Below are 17,329 nucleotides of genomic sequence, written 5' to 3'. Positions count from 1 at the left end.
TATCCAAGACATTATAGCAAATTACTACATGTATCATTTTCCAATTCCAACCATATAACAATTTAACGAAGAAGAAACTTCGCCATGAATACTATGAGTAAAGCCTAAGGACATATTTGTCCATATGCAATAGCGGAGCGTGTATCTCTCCCACACAATGAATGCTAGGATCCATTTTATTGAAACAAAACAAAATCAAAAACAAACCGACGCTCCAAGCAAAGCACATAAGATGTGACGGAATAAAAATATAGTTTCAGGGGAGGAACCTGATAATGTTGTCGATCAAGAAGGGGATGCCTTGGGCATCCCCAAGCTTAGATGCTTGAGTCTTCTTGATATATGCAGGGGTGAACCCCCGGGGCATCCCCAAGCTTAGAGCTTTCACTCTCCTTGATCATGTTGTATCATCTCCCTCTCTTGATCCTTGAAAACTTCCTCCACACCAAACTCAAAACAACTCATTAGAGAGTTAGTGCACAATCAAAATATACATGTTCAGAGGTGACATAATCATTCTTAACACTTCTGGACATTGCACAAAGCTACTAAAAGTCAATGGAATCGAAATATCCATCCAGCATATCAAAACAGGCAATGCGAAATAAAAGGCAGAATCTGTCAAAACAGAACAGTTCGTAAAGACGAATTTTATTGAGGCACCAGACTTGCTCAAATGAAAATTCTCAAATTGAATGAAAGTTGCGTACATATCTGAGGATCACTCACGTAAATAGGCATAATTTTCTGAGTTACCTACAAAGAATTTGGCCCAGATTCGTGACAGCAAAGAAATCTGTTTCTGCGCAGTAATCCAAATCTAGTATGAACCTTACTATCAACGACTTTACTTGGCACAACAAAGCACAAAACTAAGGTAAGGAGAGGTTGCTACAGTAGTAAACAACTTCCAAGACTCAAAATAAAAATAAAGGTACTGTAGTAAAAACATGGGTTGTCTCCCATAAGCGCTTTTCTTTAACGCCTTTCAGCTAGGCGCAGAAAGTGTATATCAAGTATTATCAAGAGACGAAGTGTCAACATCATAATTTGTTCTAATAATAGAATCAAAAGGTAACTTCATTCTCTTTCTAGGGAAGTGTTCCATACCTTTCTTGAGAGGAAATTGATATTTAATATTACCTTCCTTCATATCAATGATAGCACCAACAGTTCGAAGAAAAGGTCTTCCCAATATAATGGGACAAGATGCATTGCATTCAATATCCAAGACAAAAAAATCAACGGGGACAAGGTTATTGTTAACGGTAATGCGAACATTATCAACTTTCCCCAAAGGTTTCTTTGTAGAATGATCAGCAAGATTAACATCCAAATAACAATTTTTCAATGGTGGCAAGTTAAGCATATTATAGATTTTCTTAGGCATAACGGAAATACTTGCACCAAGATCACATAAAGCATTACAATCAAAGTCATTGACCTTCATCTTAATGATGGGCTCCCAACCATCCTCTAGCTTCCTAGGAATAGAAGCTTCGCGTTCTAATTTCTCTTCTCTAGTTTTTATGAGAGCATTTGTAATATGTTTCGTGAAAGCCAAATTTATAGCACTAGCATTAGGACTCTTAGCAAGTTTTTGTAAGAACTTTATAACTTCAGAGATGTGGCAATCATCAAAATCCAAACCATTATAATCTAAAGCAATGGGATCATCATCCCCAATGTTGGAAAAAAATTTCAGCTTATCACAGCGATTTAGCTTTAGCAGTTTGAGCGGTTTTTCAGCTTTGCATTAGAAGTGGAAACGTTGCTAACACCAATTCTTTTACCATTATTAGTAGGAGGTGCAGCAACTTGTGGAGCATTAGCATTGCTAGTGGTGGTAATAGTCCAAACTTTAGCTATATTATCTTCTTTCTCATTTTCTTCTTTCTCCCACCTAGCACACAATTCGGCCATCAATCTTATATTCTCATTAATTCTAACTTGGATGGCATTTGCTGTAGTAAAAATCTTATTATTATGATTTTCATGAGGCATAACTTTCGATTTCAAAAGATCAACATCAGCAGCAAGACTATCGACTTTAGAAGCAAGTATATCAATTTTCCCAAGCTTTTCTTCAACAGATTTGTTAAAAGCAGTTTGTGTACTAATAAATTCTTTAAGCATAGCTTCAAGTCCAGGGGGTGTGTTCCTATTATTGTTGTAAGAATTTCCATAAGAATTACCATAGCCGTTGCCATTATTATAAGGATATGGCCTATAGTTGTTACTAGAATTGTTCCGGTAAGCATTGTTGTTGAAATTATTATTTTTAATGTAGTTTATATCAACATGTTCTTCTTGGGCAACCAATGAAGCTAACGGAACATTATTAGGATCAAAATTAGTCCTATCATTCACAAGCATAGACATAATAGCATCAATCTTATCACTCAAGGAAGAGGTTTCTTCGACAGAATTTACCTTCTTACCTTGTGGAGCTCTTTCCGTGTGCCATTCAGAGTAATTAATCATCATATTATCAAGAAGCTTTGTTGCTTCACCAAGAGTGATGGACATAAAGGTACCTCCAGCAGCTGAATCCAATAGGTTCCGCGAAGAAAAATTCAGTCCTGCATAAAAGGTTTGGATGATCATCCAAGTAGTCAGTCCATGGGTTGGGCAATTTTTAACCAAAGATTTCATTCTTTCCCAAGCTTGTGCAACATGCTCAGTATCCAATTGTTTAAAATTCATTATGCTACTCCTCAAAGATATAATTTTAGCAGGGGGATAATATCTACCAATAAAAGCATCCTTGCATTTAGTCCATGAATCAATACTATTCTTAGGCAGAGATAGCAACCAATCTTTAGCTCTTCCTCTTAATGAGAAAGGGAACAATTTTAATTTTATAATGTCACCATCTACATCTTTATACTTTTGCATTTCACAAAGTTCAACAAAATTATTGAGATGGGCAGCAGCATCATCAGAACTAATACTAGAAAATTGCTCTCGCATAACAAGATTTAGTAAAGCAGGTTTAATTTCAAAGAATTCTGCTGTAGTAGCAAGTGGAGCAATAGGTGTGCATAAGAAATCATTATTATTTGTGGTTGTGAAGTCACACAACTTAGTATTTTCAGGAGTACCCATTTTAGCAGTAGTAAATAAAGCAAACTAGATAAAGTAAATGCAAGTAACTAATTTTTTTGTGTTTTTGATATAGCAAACAAGATAGCAAATAAACTAAAGCTAGCAACTAATTTTTTTGTATTTTGATTTAGTGCAGCAAACAAAATAGTAAATAAAGTAAAGCAAGACAAAAACAAAGTAAAGAGATTGGGATGTGGAGACTCCCCTTGCAGCGTGTCTTGATCTCCCCGGCAACGGCGCCAGAAAACAGTCTTGATACGCTTACAACACGCGACCGTTGGGAACCCCAAGAGGAAGGTGTGATGCTTACAGCGGCAAGTTTTCCCTCAGTATGAAACCAAGGTTTATCGAACCAGTAGGAGCCAAGAAGCACGTTGAAGGTTGATGGCGGCGAGATGTAGTGCGGCGCAACACCAGGGATTCCGGCGCCAATGTGGAACCTGCACAACACAACCAAAGTACTTTGCCCCAACGAAACAGTGAGGTTTTCAATCTCACCGGCTTGCTGTAACAAAGGATTAGATGTATAGTGTGGATGATGATTGTTTGCAGAGAACAGTAGAACAATTGCAGTAGATTGTATTTTAGATGTAAAGAATAGGACCGGGGTCCACAGTTCACTAGAGGTGTCTCTCCCATAAGATAAATAGCATGTTGGGTGAACAAATTACAATTGGGCAATTGACAAATAGAGAGGGCATGACCATGCACATACATGATATGATGAGTATAGTGAGATTTAATTGGGCATTACGACAAAGTACATAGACCGCTATCCAGCATGCATCTATGCCTAAAAAGTCCACCTTCAGGTTATCATCCGAACCCCTTCCAGTATTAAGTTGAAAACAACAGACAATTGCATTAAGTATGGTGCGTAATGTAATCAATAACTACATCCTCGGACATAGCATCAATGTTTTATCCCTAGTGGCAACAGCACATCCATAATCTTAGAGGTTTCTCTCACTCCCCCAGATTCACGGAGACATGAACCCACTATCGAGCATAAATACTCCCTCTTGGAGTTACTAGCATCAACTTGGCCAGAGCCTCTACTAATAATGGAGAGCATGCAAGATCATAAACAACACATAGATATAAATTGATAATCAACATAACATAGTATTCTCTATTCATCGGATCCCAACAAACACAACATATAGCATTACAGATAGATGATCTTGATCATGTTCGGCAGCTCACAAGATCCGACAATGAAGCACATAAGGAGAAGACAACCATCTAGCTACTGCTATGGACCCATAGTCCAGGGGTAGACTACTCACTCATCACTTCGGAGGCGACCATGGCGGTGTAGAGTCCTCCGGGAGATGAATCCCCTCTCCGGCAGGGTGCCGGAGGCGATCTCCTGAATCCCCCGAGATGGGATTGGCGGCGGCGGCGTCTCTGGAAGGTTTTCCGTATCGTGGCTCTCGGTACTGGGGGTTTCGCGACGAAGGCTATTTGTAGGCGGAAGGGCGGGTCAAGGGGCGTCACGAGGGGCCCACACCATAGGGTGGCGCGGCCAGGGCTTGGGCCGCGCCGCCCTATCATCTGGCCGCCTCGTGGCCCCACTTCGTTAGCTCTCTGGTCTTCTGGAAGCTTCGTGTGAAAATAGGCCCCTGGGCGTTGATTTCGTCCAATTCCGAGAATATTTCCTTACTAGGATTTCTGAAACCAAAAACAGCAGAAAACAGCAACTGGCTCTTCGGCATCTCGTTAATAGGTTAGTTCCAGAAAATGCATAAATATGACATAAAGTATGCATAAAACATGTAGATATCATCAATAATGTGGCATGTAACATAAGAAATTATCGATACGTCGGAGACGTATCAGTCCTTTTTAAACTCTTCTTTGTTGCGTGTAAATGATCCAGAATAAGAAGTATCCAGCAAGGTCTTATCTTGAAAAGAAAGTCTTGAATAGAAATTATCAAGGATAATATTACCAGGAAGCTCATGAATGGGGCATTTGAGCATTAAACACTTCAATCTCCCCCACGCTTGGGCAATACTCTCTCCATCATGAGGCCAGAAATTATATATGCGGTTCCGGTCTTTGTGAATTTCACTTGGAGGATAGAACTTTGAGTAAAATAGGGGCACAATATCATTCCATTCAAGAGAATCCCCATTATTCAGTAATTTATACCAATGCGCCGCTTTACCAGACAGCGATATAGAGAATAGTTTCTTCCTAACTTCATCCATAGCAATACCTGCACACTTGAATAAACCGCATAATTCATGTAAGAACAGTAAATGATCACCAGGATGGACAGTTCCATCCCCTTCATAGCGGTTATCCACAACACGTTCAATAATTTTCATAGGTATTTTGTAAGGAACCTATTTCTCACCTGGCGCCTCATCCACTACCTTTGCAGTAGTAGTAGATTTTCCAAATAAAAATTCAAGAGAAGATCTCTCCATAGTGAATTATAGCAGCAGGCAGAAATAAAATCAGCACAAACAGTAAAAGTTTCCCTTACCAATTCCACTTACCAATAGCGCTTCACTCCCCGGCAACGGCGCCAGAAAATAGTCTTGATGACCCACAAGTATAGGGGGTGTATCGTAGTATTTTCGATAAGTAAGAGTGTCGAACCCAACGAAGAGCAGAAGGTGTTGACAAGCAGTTTCGATGAAGGATTCACTGTAAATGCTCACAGACAAGTATTCAGGGGGTTTAGATGTAGCAGATGAATAAAGTACGAGTAAGTAAAATGCGAGAGTAACAATTGTAGCGAGTGGACCAATCCTTTTTAGCACAAAGGACAAGCCGGTTTGTTTACTTATAATGACCAAACGTTCTTGAGGACACACGGGAATTTAGTCTAGTGCTTTCGCTTCATATAGCTGATTAATCTTCATTGTTTTGATAAGTGTTGTGTGGGTGAACCTATGCCAATGCACCACCCTTCCTAGGACTAATACATACTTGTGATTATACCCCTTGCAAGCATCCGCAACTACAAGAAAGTAATTAAGATAAATCTAACCACAGCCTTAAACTCTGAGATCCTGCTATCCCTCCTGCATCGATATACCAACGGGGGTTCAGGTTTCTGTCACTCCGGCAACCCCGCAATTGGCAAACGAGTACAAGATGTATTCCCCTAGGCCCATAAAGGTGAAGTATCATATAGTCGACGTTCACATGACACCACTAGAAGAATAACACCACAACTTAAATATCATAACATTGAATATTACTCAACCATAATTCACTACTAACATTTAGACTTCATCCATGTCCTCAAGAACTAAACGAACTACTCACGAGACATCATATGGAACATGATCAGAGGTGATATGATGATGAATAACAATCTGAACATAAACCTTGGTTCAATGGTTTCACTCAATAGCATCAACAACAAGTAGAAATCAATACCGGGAGAGTTTCCCCTATCAAACAATCAAGATCCAACCCTAATTGTTACAGCGGTGACGATGTGCAGCGGTGGAGACGGCGGTGATGATGATGGAGATGATGGTGATGATGATGATGGAGATGATGTCCAACTCGATGGCGGTGATGATGGCATCAATTTCCCCCTCCGGGAGGGAATTTCCCCGGCAGATTTCAGCCTGCCGGAGAGCTCTTTTCTCTCTGGTGTTTTCCGCCCCGCAGAGGCGGCTGTGACTCTTCGCGACTATCCTCTGGAGCTTAGGTTTTTGGGACGAAGAAGTACGCGAAGGAGAGGAGGCCAGAGGGGGCTGTGGGCCCCCTCCCCACATGGTGGCGCGGCCAGGCCTGGGCCCGCGCCGGCCTATGGGGGGGCCCATGGTGGCCCTCCTCGGCTCCTCCTTTTGGCTCTCTTCGTCTTCTGGGAAAATAGGATTTTTAGTATAATTTCCGTCAATTGTTGATCTTCCGAAATATTGCATTCTGACGACGCTTTTTCCAGCAGAATCCTGACTCCGGTGCGCGATTCTCCAATATCCATGAAACATGCAAAATAGATGAAATAACATAAGTATCACCTCTAAATATGAAATATATCAATGAATAACAGTAAATTATGATATAAATAGTGATGCAAAATGGACGTATCAATGTGCAATGACTGTCTTGGTGGAACTCTACCCTTCGGTGGTGTTGGCGGCTCACGGTGTCTCGTCATGACCTCGGTAGTGGGATGCCTTTCGACGATGGATGCGACGCTCCTAGTTTCTTTCAAGGTGTAGAAAGATTGATGGGCAAGCGAGTTTCGTATCTTTGCGCTTCCTCGACTTCAAGATTCTTTCGGCTTATCCTTCAACACTCCTTCCTGCTGTTCTAGGTCTGTTTCATTGTTACTGATGCTTAGTTGCTAGGCTTGGCAGTGTCGTTTCTATTTTCTCCTTTCTCTTTCAGACTTGTAATTTGACTCTGTACTTGAGACTTGGCTGAATATTTTGTTCAGGCTGGCTTATGCCCGCCGTAGTTACAATAAAAAAAACTAAAACCCACCTCAAATTCAATCCCCTGATTTTCATACCCAAGTCAACCCGTCCTCGAGCCCGTCCTCTTCCAATCCATCCTCGAGTCCTCTATGACATATGGGTCATATAAATAGTAAAGTATGGCAGCTGCAAAGTGTGACAAGAAACAAACACATATCAAATTATCAAATTTTGACTTGGTAAAATGTGGCTAGGAACCAAACAACCCCTCAGCTGTCAATCATGGAGAGACGAGCGGAGCGGAAGAGCATATACGAACGGAGCGGCTTGACCACGGCCAACTCCCCAAAAGCGTTGCCTACACGTGGACTAAAACCGCACTTTAAACAACCATTAGCCTCAAAAAACCGCTTGGAGGGGGTAATTTAACCGGTAAGTCATACTTGAGGGGTTATGTGCTCCACCTTAAACTTGAGGGGGTTAAACATTTTAAACCTCAAACCTGAGGGGGTTAGAGCATCTCTAGTAGAGCCCGAAAAAACGCAAACCGAAAAGCGCGAGTTCAGTTCACCGAAAACGCAAGTTCTGTCGAATTTCGCAGTGGCGCAGAATAGAACCCGTAAAATGAAACTGAAAACAAGAATTCGAATTGGCGCGGGTAATTTCAAGCGATGATCATAGTTCATAGATGAAATAGATGCTCCGATTGCGCATCGATACATACATACTGCGGGGAATTGACATTACTGGTACACCGGCAACCTAACCTAGCTAAAATGAGCAAAATGCGGCCTACTAGCTATGGCGCGCGCGGCGGTGCTGGTGCTGGCGGAGATCGTCGGCTGATGTGGGCATTACCCTTCGGGTAACTAATATTGCACTACCACTTGCGGCCCAACCAGGAGCCCATGAAGGCACTCGATGGCAAGGTGGACCACTACGTCGGTGCCGAAAAAGAATCCTTGAAGAATAAGACAAGGAGATGAAGAATACAAGGAAAGTTTAGAACTAGGATCCTTTGTAACCTAGTCGTACCCGGACAGATCTCTCGAGACCTGGCTCCCAATATAAGGGTCAGGAGAGAGGCTGCCGAGGACACACACAATCTTAGCAATCATAGCCACCGCAAGTCTAGAGCTAGGTCCCTGCAGAACTTAGTCTCTCGACGAGATCATAGCCGAAACTTTCGGCACCCCATTGTAACCCGATATTTTCATAATCAAGATCAGACAGGTAGGACGTAAGGGTTTTACCTCATCGAGGGCCCCGGACCTGGGTAAATCGCTCTCCCCGCTTATTTGATAACCGATGTCTCGTGTCAGCCTACAGGATTACATCTACCCTAAGCCCCATATGGAGGGCATTGCCGAGGAGTACCCTCGACATCGGCGGCGTGAAGTTTTCACGCGTCGTCCTTGTCGAGCTCGACTATTTCGAGCTTGACCTTGCGGACGCGGGCCTCCCGGTGGGCCGCCTCGTACTCCCGTACCTGGCGGACGGCGTCGGCCTCTTCCCGGCGGAAGCGGGCCCTCGCCTCCGCCTCGCTGATGGTGAATGTATGCGCCATCACCGCCTCCTCCTCGTCGCTGCCATGGACGTAGTCCCCGACGGAGAAGGTTGGAGAGCGCGCGGGGACGAGGTCGTCCTCCTCGAAGCTCGCCGCCACGGGCAGCCGCGGTGCGCGGTTCGACTGCCCGGAGGAGGAGCTCTCGGCCTGGTTGCCGTAGCGGGTGAGCTTCACTGGGGGCGTGAGCCCCCAGTTGGTCCACCGGCGAGCGCTCCGCTTGCGCGCGCCCTCGCTGCGGTTCCACTTCCGCCGCTCCGCCTTGCGGAAGATGGGCGGACGCGACGGCGAATCGCCGCCGCCCAATCCCGCGGCTCGGCTGCCTGCACCTCCACGGGAGGCCATCGCGCGGCGGCGGGTGGAGTATTGGTGGCTGGCTGCACGTGGATTGCTCGTCGGAGCGGGGGACTGGCGGCGGCGGAGGGAGAGGAGACGGTGGAGGGGAGTAGGGTTTGCGAACTGAACTCCCCTCTGTGATCTCTTTTAATAGGGGCCGTGCAGGGAGTTTCTCGAGCCCCCGAACTCCGTATTCGGGCCGGCCACTTTTTCGATCACTTATCGGCACCCGTTTCAACCCGAACCCATAAATCCACCAAAAAAGTTCGATTTCGCCGACATTTTACTGGCTGTGTTAGAGATCCTCTTATGTGTTACTTCTTTCGATCTTGGCACGAACCAAACATACCCTAAACATACCCGTGGACCCGATAATACTCGCCGTCTCTAATCCAGCGCTCGACCGAAGCGCCACAGCGGCGTGGGTATGGCGAGCACCAACAGCGGTGAGCCGAGCTCTGCGCCGCAAGCGAACCGGTGGTACGAGCTCCGACTGGGGTCCTCCTGCAGCCACCCCTCCCCTACCGCCAAGTACTGCACGCTCCGCTGTAAGATCTCGATTGCCCCCTCTCTTATCTTTGGTGGTTATCACCAATCGCATCGGCGGCTCCTCAAAGTTTCATGGTTATTAGTAGCCCCACTACCTTAGAATACGATCTGTATCCGCGATTATTCCATGTGTACCTCGTTGAGGGGGGTAGCGGTTTTCTTCAACCAGAGGTATGGTTTGAGATCTGTGCTTTGGTATTCGAGTTATGGAATTCATCATATTAGCGGGGGGTGGGGGCATAGCGTGTCCAGCTACCGATGTTCGGGTTGTGATTATCGTCGAGATGTTTAATTGTTAGAAGAATAGATCAACTTTAGCTATTCCATGGGCGGCATTTTTTTTGTATTCATCCATATATAAATCAGCCTTAGGCATGTCTACAGGGAATTAGACATAATTAAGTTGAGATGAGGGAGCATAAATCGATTCTTCTTTTTTCGAGAAAACGCAAAGAATTTGCGGTTCTGTTCATTGAATAGAAGAAGGGTACAAGCCTCCTAGGAGGTGGGTTACATCATTTGTTATAGAGTTATGTGGACATCCCAAGTTTTGGGGATTATCACTCTTAGGCCAGCAGCCCCGTCTTTTGCCCAAAGTGCCGCCTCTGCCCTAATTCTCTGTACTAGCAGGGGAACTGAAGGCTGATCTTTGTCGAAGACTCCAATGCAAAACTTCCTAATACAATACTATTCAAAGTCACTCTTCTTTGGATTACCCGTTGTTCTCCACGATATTACACCCCTCCAGGTCTCGACGCTTGTCCTCAAGATGCGTGGTGATGGAGACAGTTCTAACCCTAGACCTCCCCATGTATATTTGGTCGAGGGCCTATGTCATTTCTTAGGCATGGACAAATAGGACGAACTTGAACCTTAATACCTGATATCTTGCCGTGGATGAGTTTGCTTCCTTTTGTTTCAGAGGCTTCTACCTGGAAACATGGTGTGGTAAGACTCATCCTCAACCACATTGCATCACCAAATCAAAAGTGGTTTCATCCCTCTTCTATCTCCAATCAAATAGGGAGAACACATATTTTGAACCTTGATTCACAATTGGATAACTGCGGTGCTGAAGAGCATGGCTGCACAGCATTGAGTAGTCATAGTTTATTAGGAAACTTATAGCAGGAGTGGCTCCTACGGCTCTGCATTAAAGAAAATAACATGCACATGTACGACGGGGGACCATTTTGGCCTCAAGGGCCAAACCAAGCGTAACTCTGGACATGGTTCAAAAAGCAGAACTAAGCGCTGAGCGATGGCAATAAGCGGCTGACCGCTTGATAAGGTCCACTAGCACAATAAGGGCGTACGAGGCTCGTGCTAATGGTCTCTTTCCTGCTACAGAGCTGGCCCAGTAAGGCCCATTATCGAACCCTAGTCCGCTAACCCAATCTGAGCCATTTATCATTTCTAATGTAAGCCGTCCATCTACTTTGCTTACCTCTTTCTCTGACTTCTTCACTTTCACGCACACATGCACAAAAACAATGACGGTGCTACTAGCGTAGCCCCTTCCCTGCCTCCGCTGCCTCTCCTTCCCCGGAGCAAGCACCACTCTCCTCTACCTCTTTGCTCCTAGATGCCCAGAATTGCTTCCCTGTTTTCTGTCGGTACGGTTCCATACAGAGCTTAAGCTCGCTTAAGCTTCAATTCCTCTAAGCGGTGCTTTACCGCGTGCTTAGCGCTTTTTTGAACCTGGACTCTGGATAAAATTAAGTAAATGATCTGGGTATTCAGAACACACCTAACATTCTATGACTACTAACTCCTCAATTAGATGGTGAAGCTATGATTGCCTGCTTGGCTGGATATTATTAGAATACTCAACATCTTGAATATTGGATATAATAGATTGATTCTTCTCACTTGGTTGGTTACGAAATACGTACATAACCCTTAGATCTTTAGGACTTCTAACAGATTAGGGCTCCTTTGATTTGTAGGATTTGTATAAGAATTGTGTAGGATTTGGATCCTATGGGAAAATTTCCTACACAAGTTGTTTGATTCATAGGAACATATCCTATAGGAATCTTGTAGGGCTTGTTTGATTCATGGGATAGGAAAAGTGGAGGAATAGAAAAAATGGAGAATTGCTATGACCCGCTTCCTTGAATCCTATGAGAACAAACCTATGGGAATTGGTACAACTAGTTGTTTGATGGCAGCATAGGAAAGCCATAGGAAATGTCTATAGAGATTGAGTGCATAGCATAGTTGTCGTAGTCCCGTAGACACATACGGATTTTTCCAAGAGATCTAACCTCCTGTTAGAAATCCTATAGGATTGTAGTATAGGAAAGCAATCCATAGGAATTTTGGAGGGTTCAATCCTTTGAATCAAACGGGCCCTATAGGAAAAATATTCTTATGGTTAAAAAATCAACAAGATTCCTTTGAAAATCCTTTGAATCAAACAAGCCCGTAGTGTAAATCCTATAGGAAAACAACATTAGGTCATGCCTCATGGAAAATTCTTTTGTTACAATCAAACACACTTCATCTTCCCATAGGATTCAAGTAGGCATGACATCCCAATCCTATGCTTTTCCTATCTTATGAATCAAAGGAGCCCTATATGTTTTTATCCTATATTTCCTAGTTCTATTCCCTGAAGGACTCATAATCTTTCTCTGTTTGGACTTCCCACTGGTAGTCCACAACAGGTGAAATATTTATCCTTTATACTCTCTTTGTAAGTATTTGGGAGTTCTTTTTTCTCGGTGTATCTCCTCCCTGTTGTCTTCCGTTTCCAAATTTTGGCATTCTTAATGTCATGATTTTCGTCAGGTATAATCTCCCTTCCAATGGGAGATTCTGAACGGGCACCCTTTTTTTTTGGTTTGTGACCTTTTTTCTTCTACTTTTCACTAATCCCCAGGATATCATTCAATTGATTACCCTAAATAGTGTAATTTGTGTTCCAACACTTCGTGGGATTGTTTTTCTGTGAAAAAAATCCTCTTTTTCATTGCTTGATAAGGCGTCCATTATCGGGTTGTAGAGTAGCCAGAGTAGCAAATTGCTTTCCTATGCAATGCTTATCATTCTGCAGTGTGCACCATCAAGTCCTTTATTGAAAATTTAGTGCAACGATCTTTTTGTTTTTGCTGTCTGATTTCCATGTGACAGTCAAACTTTCACAACTGAGTTATATCACACTTTTCCTCCCTAAAGGTCACACATTCCAGGGATATATGTAATGCTTTGGGCCATTCATATTGATCTCAGAACCGTCTTTTGTTCTTCTTACTTCATGTATAATCTTTCCAATTGTTACTATATGCTACTGGAAGCTATTTTTTAATGCTTTTTATGTAAATCTCGTACTACACAACTTATCAAGGTAAGCATAACTCATAATTGACTAGGAAGCAAACAAAGCTACCTCCTATATACCATCTAACAGAACTGAATACCCTTTTTGATTCGTGAAAGCTCACATGTTCTTATTAGGCATAAACCAAATTTGGTTTTGCATTAAATCATTTTATTTCGATGTTGCAGATGAATTTAAGCCAGCATCCATTGATAAGACTCAAGCTGGCTCTCTGCAGAAAAACAAAGATAATCGGGTAACTGTAGAATTTCATAACAATCTGCCTGGCAAGCCAAAGGTAACATTTGAAGGAAACCAAGAAGAGTATAAGGATAATGATGGTGTCTTGTTTTTTGATGGTGAGACCTTTCGCTTGGAGCGATTGCATCGAGCTGTCAAGAGATTAAGACATGTCCGTGTTCCGGGAGAGTCTGCAACAACTTCCATGGCAGCTACAACTAATGGAATGGGTGAATCTCATTCTCCTCCATCAGCGAAAGTTGTCAAGTTGCCTGCGATGAACAAGCCTTCTATGCACTCAGTTCCGGTAAGTAAGGTTGGCGTGTTACACGCCCTAGCTAAATGTAGGTAAATGTTTGATCATTTGTTCATTTTTAGGCCATGGGACGGAGAGGAAATGAAATAACAGGTTATTTTTAAACATCCACATAATAAAGCCCATTATATGTTTGCCGGAGTTTGCGGTCACCATTGATGCTTCATCTCTATGTACTTAGTATTAAGTAGGTATATCGCCAGGGAAAAGTCACACTTTTGCTTAAGTTCAACCCTAATCAGTTCAAAAGGCTGTCAGCAGCCTCTGGAACAATATAAGACACATGTTATCTTTGTAGCATGGTTTTTAAGGCAGTAAGGCGTAGCGCTCAGGGACCTGTTCATCATTTAAGCACTTGTCTGACTTCTTGTTTTGCGAAAGCCCAAGGCCAAGAGAGAGAGAGAGTAGAGATCCCGCCAATGCAACCCTTGTTTCTGTTAGAAGTCCCTCTCTTCTCTCACGCACACAGGTAAGCCACTGGATAGAATGTTCATGCTGCTCATAACTGCAGCTAATACACTGCGTTCATATATAGTACAGGGAGGTTGGTTTGAGGTCAGTCGGGTTGCACAACAAACCTGACAGCCTGCAGCTTGCTATCGCTTACTTGGTAAGGTGTGTATGAACTATAGCTAGTGTTCACACCTCACGTGGACGCTATGCAGGATTACAAAAGAAACTCTTGTTCTTCAGACTTTGTGCCTAAAACTTATCTATCAGTTTTTCATGGTAGCGATTCATGATGGAGGGTGTGCAAGTATATTGTGCATGTGTGGTTTTTTGCATACTGTGTCTACGCAGGTTAGGAGTAGTGCACTGGCTGTCTTCCTACAGCAATTGCATTGGATCTTGTGGATAGGTTGGCTGATTCACAAGTACCACTCAGCGGAGTAGGTAATAGGGTCCCATATCAGTAGGTGAATGGTGCATAGACTAGGTGCTGCCTGAATATGGTTTCTCTGTTGCGGTCAGTTCTTTTGCTCAAAGCTAATTACTGTTTCCCAGTCACCCGTTTCTTTCCTGTTCCTGTGTTCTTCTGCTGTTATTCAATCCTCTGTTTTACACCTTGATTCCGGATGTGTTTTCTATTGCTAGTGCAACAGTTATTCCCAGCCTCTTATCAGTTACCACTCCAGTGCAACAGTGATTCACAAAACTGTTGCTGCCGCTTCTGCTCATCGTCGTGACATTTCGCTCTCGCCCTCCAACAATGCCATCCTCCTGTATCGTCTATCGTGCATAGATCCCCCTTTCTCTGGAGATGTGCATCATAGTACCGTGCCGGTTCACCTGACTAAGTTTAGTTTCAAACTGAATGAAGTGGCAAGTGCACCTGCACAATATATATGACACAATATCACATTGTGACTAGATTTATTTACAAGTATGCATCAGTTCTTGCCCTAAAGTCATAGTTAAAATCGTCAGATGACATCGATATGGTTATACAAGTATTATATGGAATCTTTGCCAACATTCATGATTTGATGTTGTGCAATCAGTCTAATGTTTGGTATTGCAAGAGGCACTTGTATCTAACCGTGATTCTGAATATCCTGTAGGTTGAGGTTGAGCGCATTGAGATTGGTGAACCTGAAAATCCAGGTAACTTGACACCAGTGTGCTTTCTTTTCTTAATCTGCTTCTTCTTGTATATGTCATGAGGTAGCAAACAAGTCATTTCGTGTATTTCACTGCTTTGACTTCTGAGCATTTTTTCTAGGATTATAATCCTTAGCGGTTAAATTTGAACGGAGTTAAATATCTCACACATTGTGATTCGCAGTCCTGTTTTTCAGGTGTTACTTTGCTCAGATAGACATTCACCTTTTTTTTGGGGTCCTACTTACCTTTGGAACTTGCTTGGCTGTAAAATTTTGTTTCATATTCTCCTATCGTGACAGTGGCGGAGCCAGCATGTAACCATAGGGTTCACATGAACCCAATGTCCCAATGAAATTAGCTTAACATCTTTACAATCAATACGTATTTACTGCCTATATCTACTTAGAACCTAGTTTTAAAAAGCAAGTGAACCCAATAAAAAGATGCTGTAGCTCTGCCTCTTTTATTGTCCCTGAAATGTTTTGGTATAACGAAAAGAACCATGTCAGGGCCAAACAGTTGTGCATAAGAATGGATAAGTATCATCCGTTTCAAAAGCTGAATTTGCGCTTGAGGGATATTCACATAGTTATTGCTTGCTGGCTGCATGATATTTCCCAACCTTGCTAAGCTTTTGTATTCTTATGGTGGTTTTGAAGAGGGAGAGAGACGGCTCTCATCCTAAGCGAGGCCTCACAGGCTTCTGTTCCTTGCTTTTGATCTCAAAGAGTGGGCATGCTAGCCCATTATTATATGCAGCACTCTTGGCTTGTTCAACAATTGTATTCAAACTCAAAACTCTCGACCCTAACCTAACTTACGGTATATCAACTATAACACTACTAAGAGATAGCTAGCTCCTGTTTCAATGGTGCCTTATGGGTTGGTCCTTCACCCATAACCTCACAGATGCTACCAGCTAGCCATGGTTGCATGCCTTTTTTCGGTAGCCATGGTTGCAGGCTTGCTGTGTTTCTTAGGATATGCTGAACTTCTTGATTTCTGTGACAAGATTGTAATATATGCTCATCTGCTTCCTTGCCCATGACAGAACCAAGAAGCAACAACAGGAGCTCTACATATCAACCAGTCACCGCAGACCCATTTTCCTTTTCACCTGATCCAAATGACCAAGATGAAAACCTAGATATACTTGGTGATGATGACAATGGCTCACCCAATAATATGGCCACAGCACAAGGGACATCTTATCGCGGTTTTGACATCAACTTACCAAATCAGCTCGACATGGATGATGAGGTTGCTGATGTAGATGTAAATGATGAAGCTGACGAGGGACTTAACGCAGCTGAGGCCCTGCGGGCTCAAGTCAATGCAGAAGGCCAGCAGGTGGAGCACGCCTCCTCTAGCTCTAGCGGGAGCGGGAGCAGCAGCAGCAGCAGTGGGAGTGGGAGCGGAAGTGGGAGCAGCAGTAGTGATAGTGACGGCAGCGATGGCGATTCAGCCAGCTCGGGAGGGGATGTTGATATATGAGTTTCAGGCTGCCGAACTTACTTGCTGTGTATGGTTCGCAGTTTTTACACCATTACAAAATGAGCTGCTAGTTGATGCTTCACTAAGATGATACTACTAGTGACGATAACTAAATCTGAATTGTACTACAGCTGTTGTGAACAACTATGTTATAATTTATCTGTAACCTCAACGTGTAGTTTTTTTACTTATTATACAATGCATCTGAAAATCCACATGTATAAGAAATGAGATGAGTCATATACACGTTGAGCCCCACAACTTGTTGTATACGTGCAAATTAGTCCCATAACTTGCAAAAGCGTGAATGCATGCCCTGTTTGGTTGCACATAATTGACCTCCGTATTGAATTGGCAATGGAAAACCAAGTCATCCAATTCAACGGAATACCATA

At 43.1% G+C, this 17,329-nt stretch overlaps 1 protein-coding gene across 1 annotated transcript; it reads left to right on the top strand.

Moving 5' to 3' along the window:
* The first annotated feature begins 9,744 nt into the window (after positions 1-9,744).
* Positions 9,745-17,106, top strand: LOC127344225 (uncharacterized). The gene is made up of 4 exons (XM_051370445.2): positions 9,745-9,953; positions 13,468-13,826; positions 15,398-15,440; positions 16,492-17,106. Exons 1-4 carry the CDS (start codon positions 9,833-9,835, stop codon positions 16,932-16,934), a joined length of 966 nt encoding a protein of 321 aa, XP_051226405.1. The 5' UTR covers positions 9,745-9,832; the 3' UTR covers positions 16,935-17,106.
* Positions 17,107-17,329: the final 223 nt, after the last annotated feature.

Source organism: Lolium perenne, chromosome 3, assembly GCF_019359855.2.
Source record: "Lolium perenne isolate Kyuss_39 chromosome 3, Kyuss_2.0, whole genome shotgun sequence".
Taxonomy (NCBI): Eukaryota; Viridiplantae; Streptophyta; class Magnoliopsida; order Poales; family Poaceae; genus Lolium; species Lolium perenne.
Note: the sequence above shows the minus strand (reverse complement) of the source record. Positions and strands in the feature narration are given on the sequence as shown.

Coding starts and splice junctions, on each gene's coding strand:
- LOC127344225 (XM_051370445.2), top strand. CDS start 9,833: ATGGCGAGCACCAACAGCGGTGAGCCGAGCTCTGCGCCGCAAGCGAAC. Junction 13,827..15,397: donor CTTCTATGCACTCAGTTCCG/GTAAGTAAGGTT, acceptor AATATCCTGTAG/GTTGAGGTTGAGCGCATTGA. Junction 15,441..16,491: donor TGGTGAACCTGAAAATCCAG/GTAACTTGACAC, acceptor TGCCCATGACAG/AACCAAGAAGCAACAACAGG.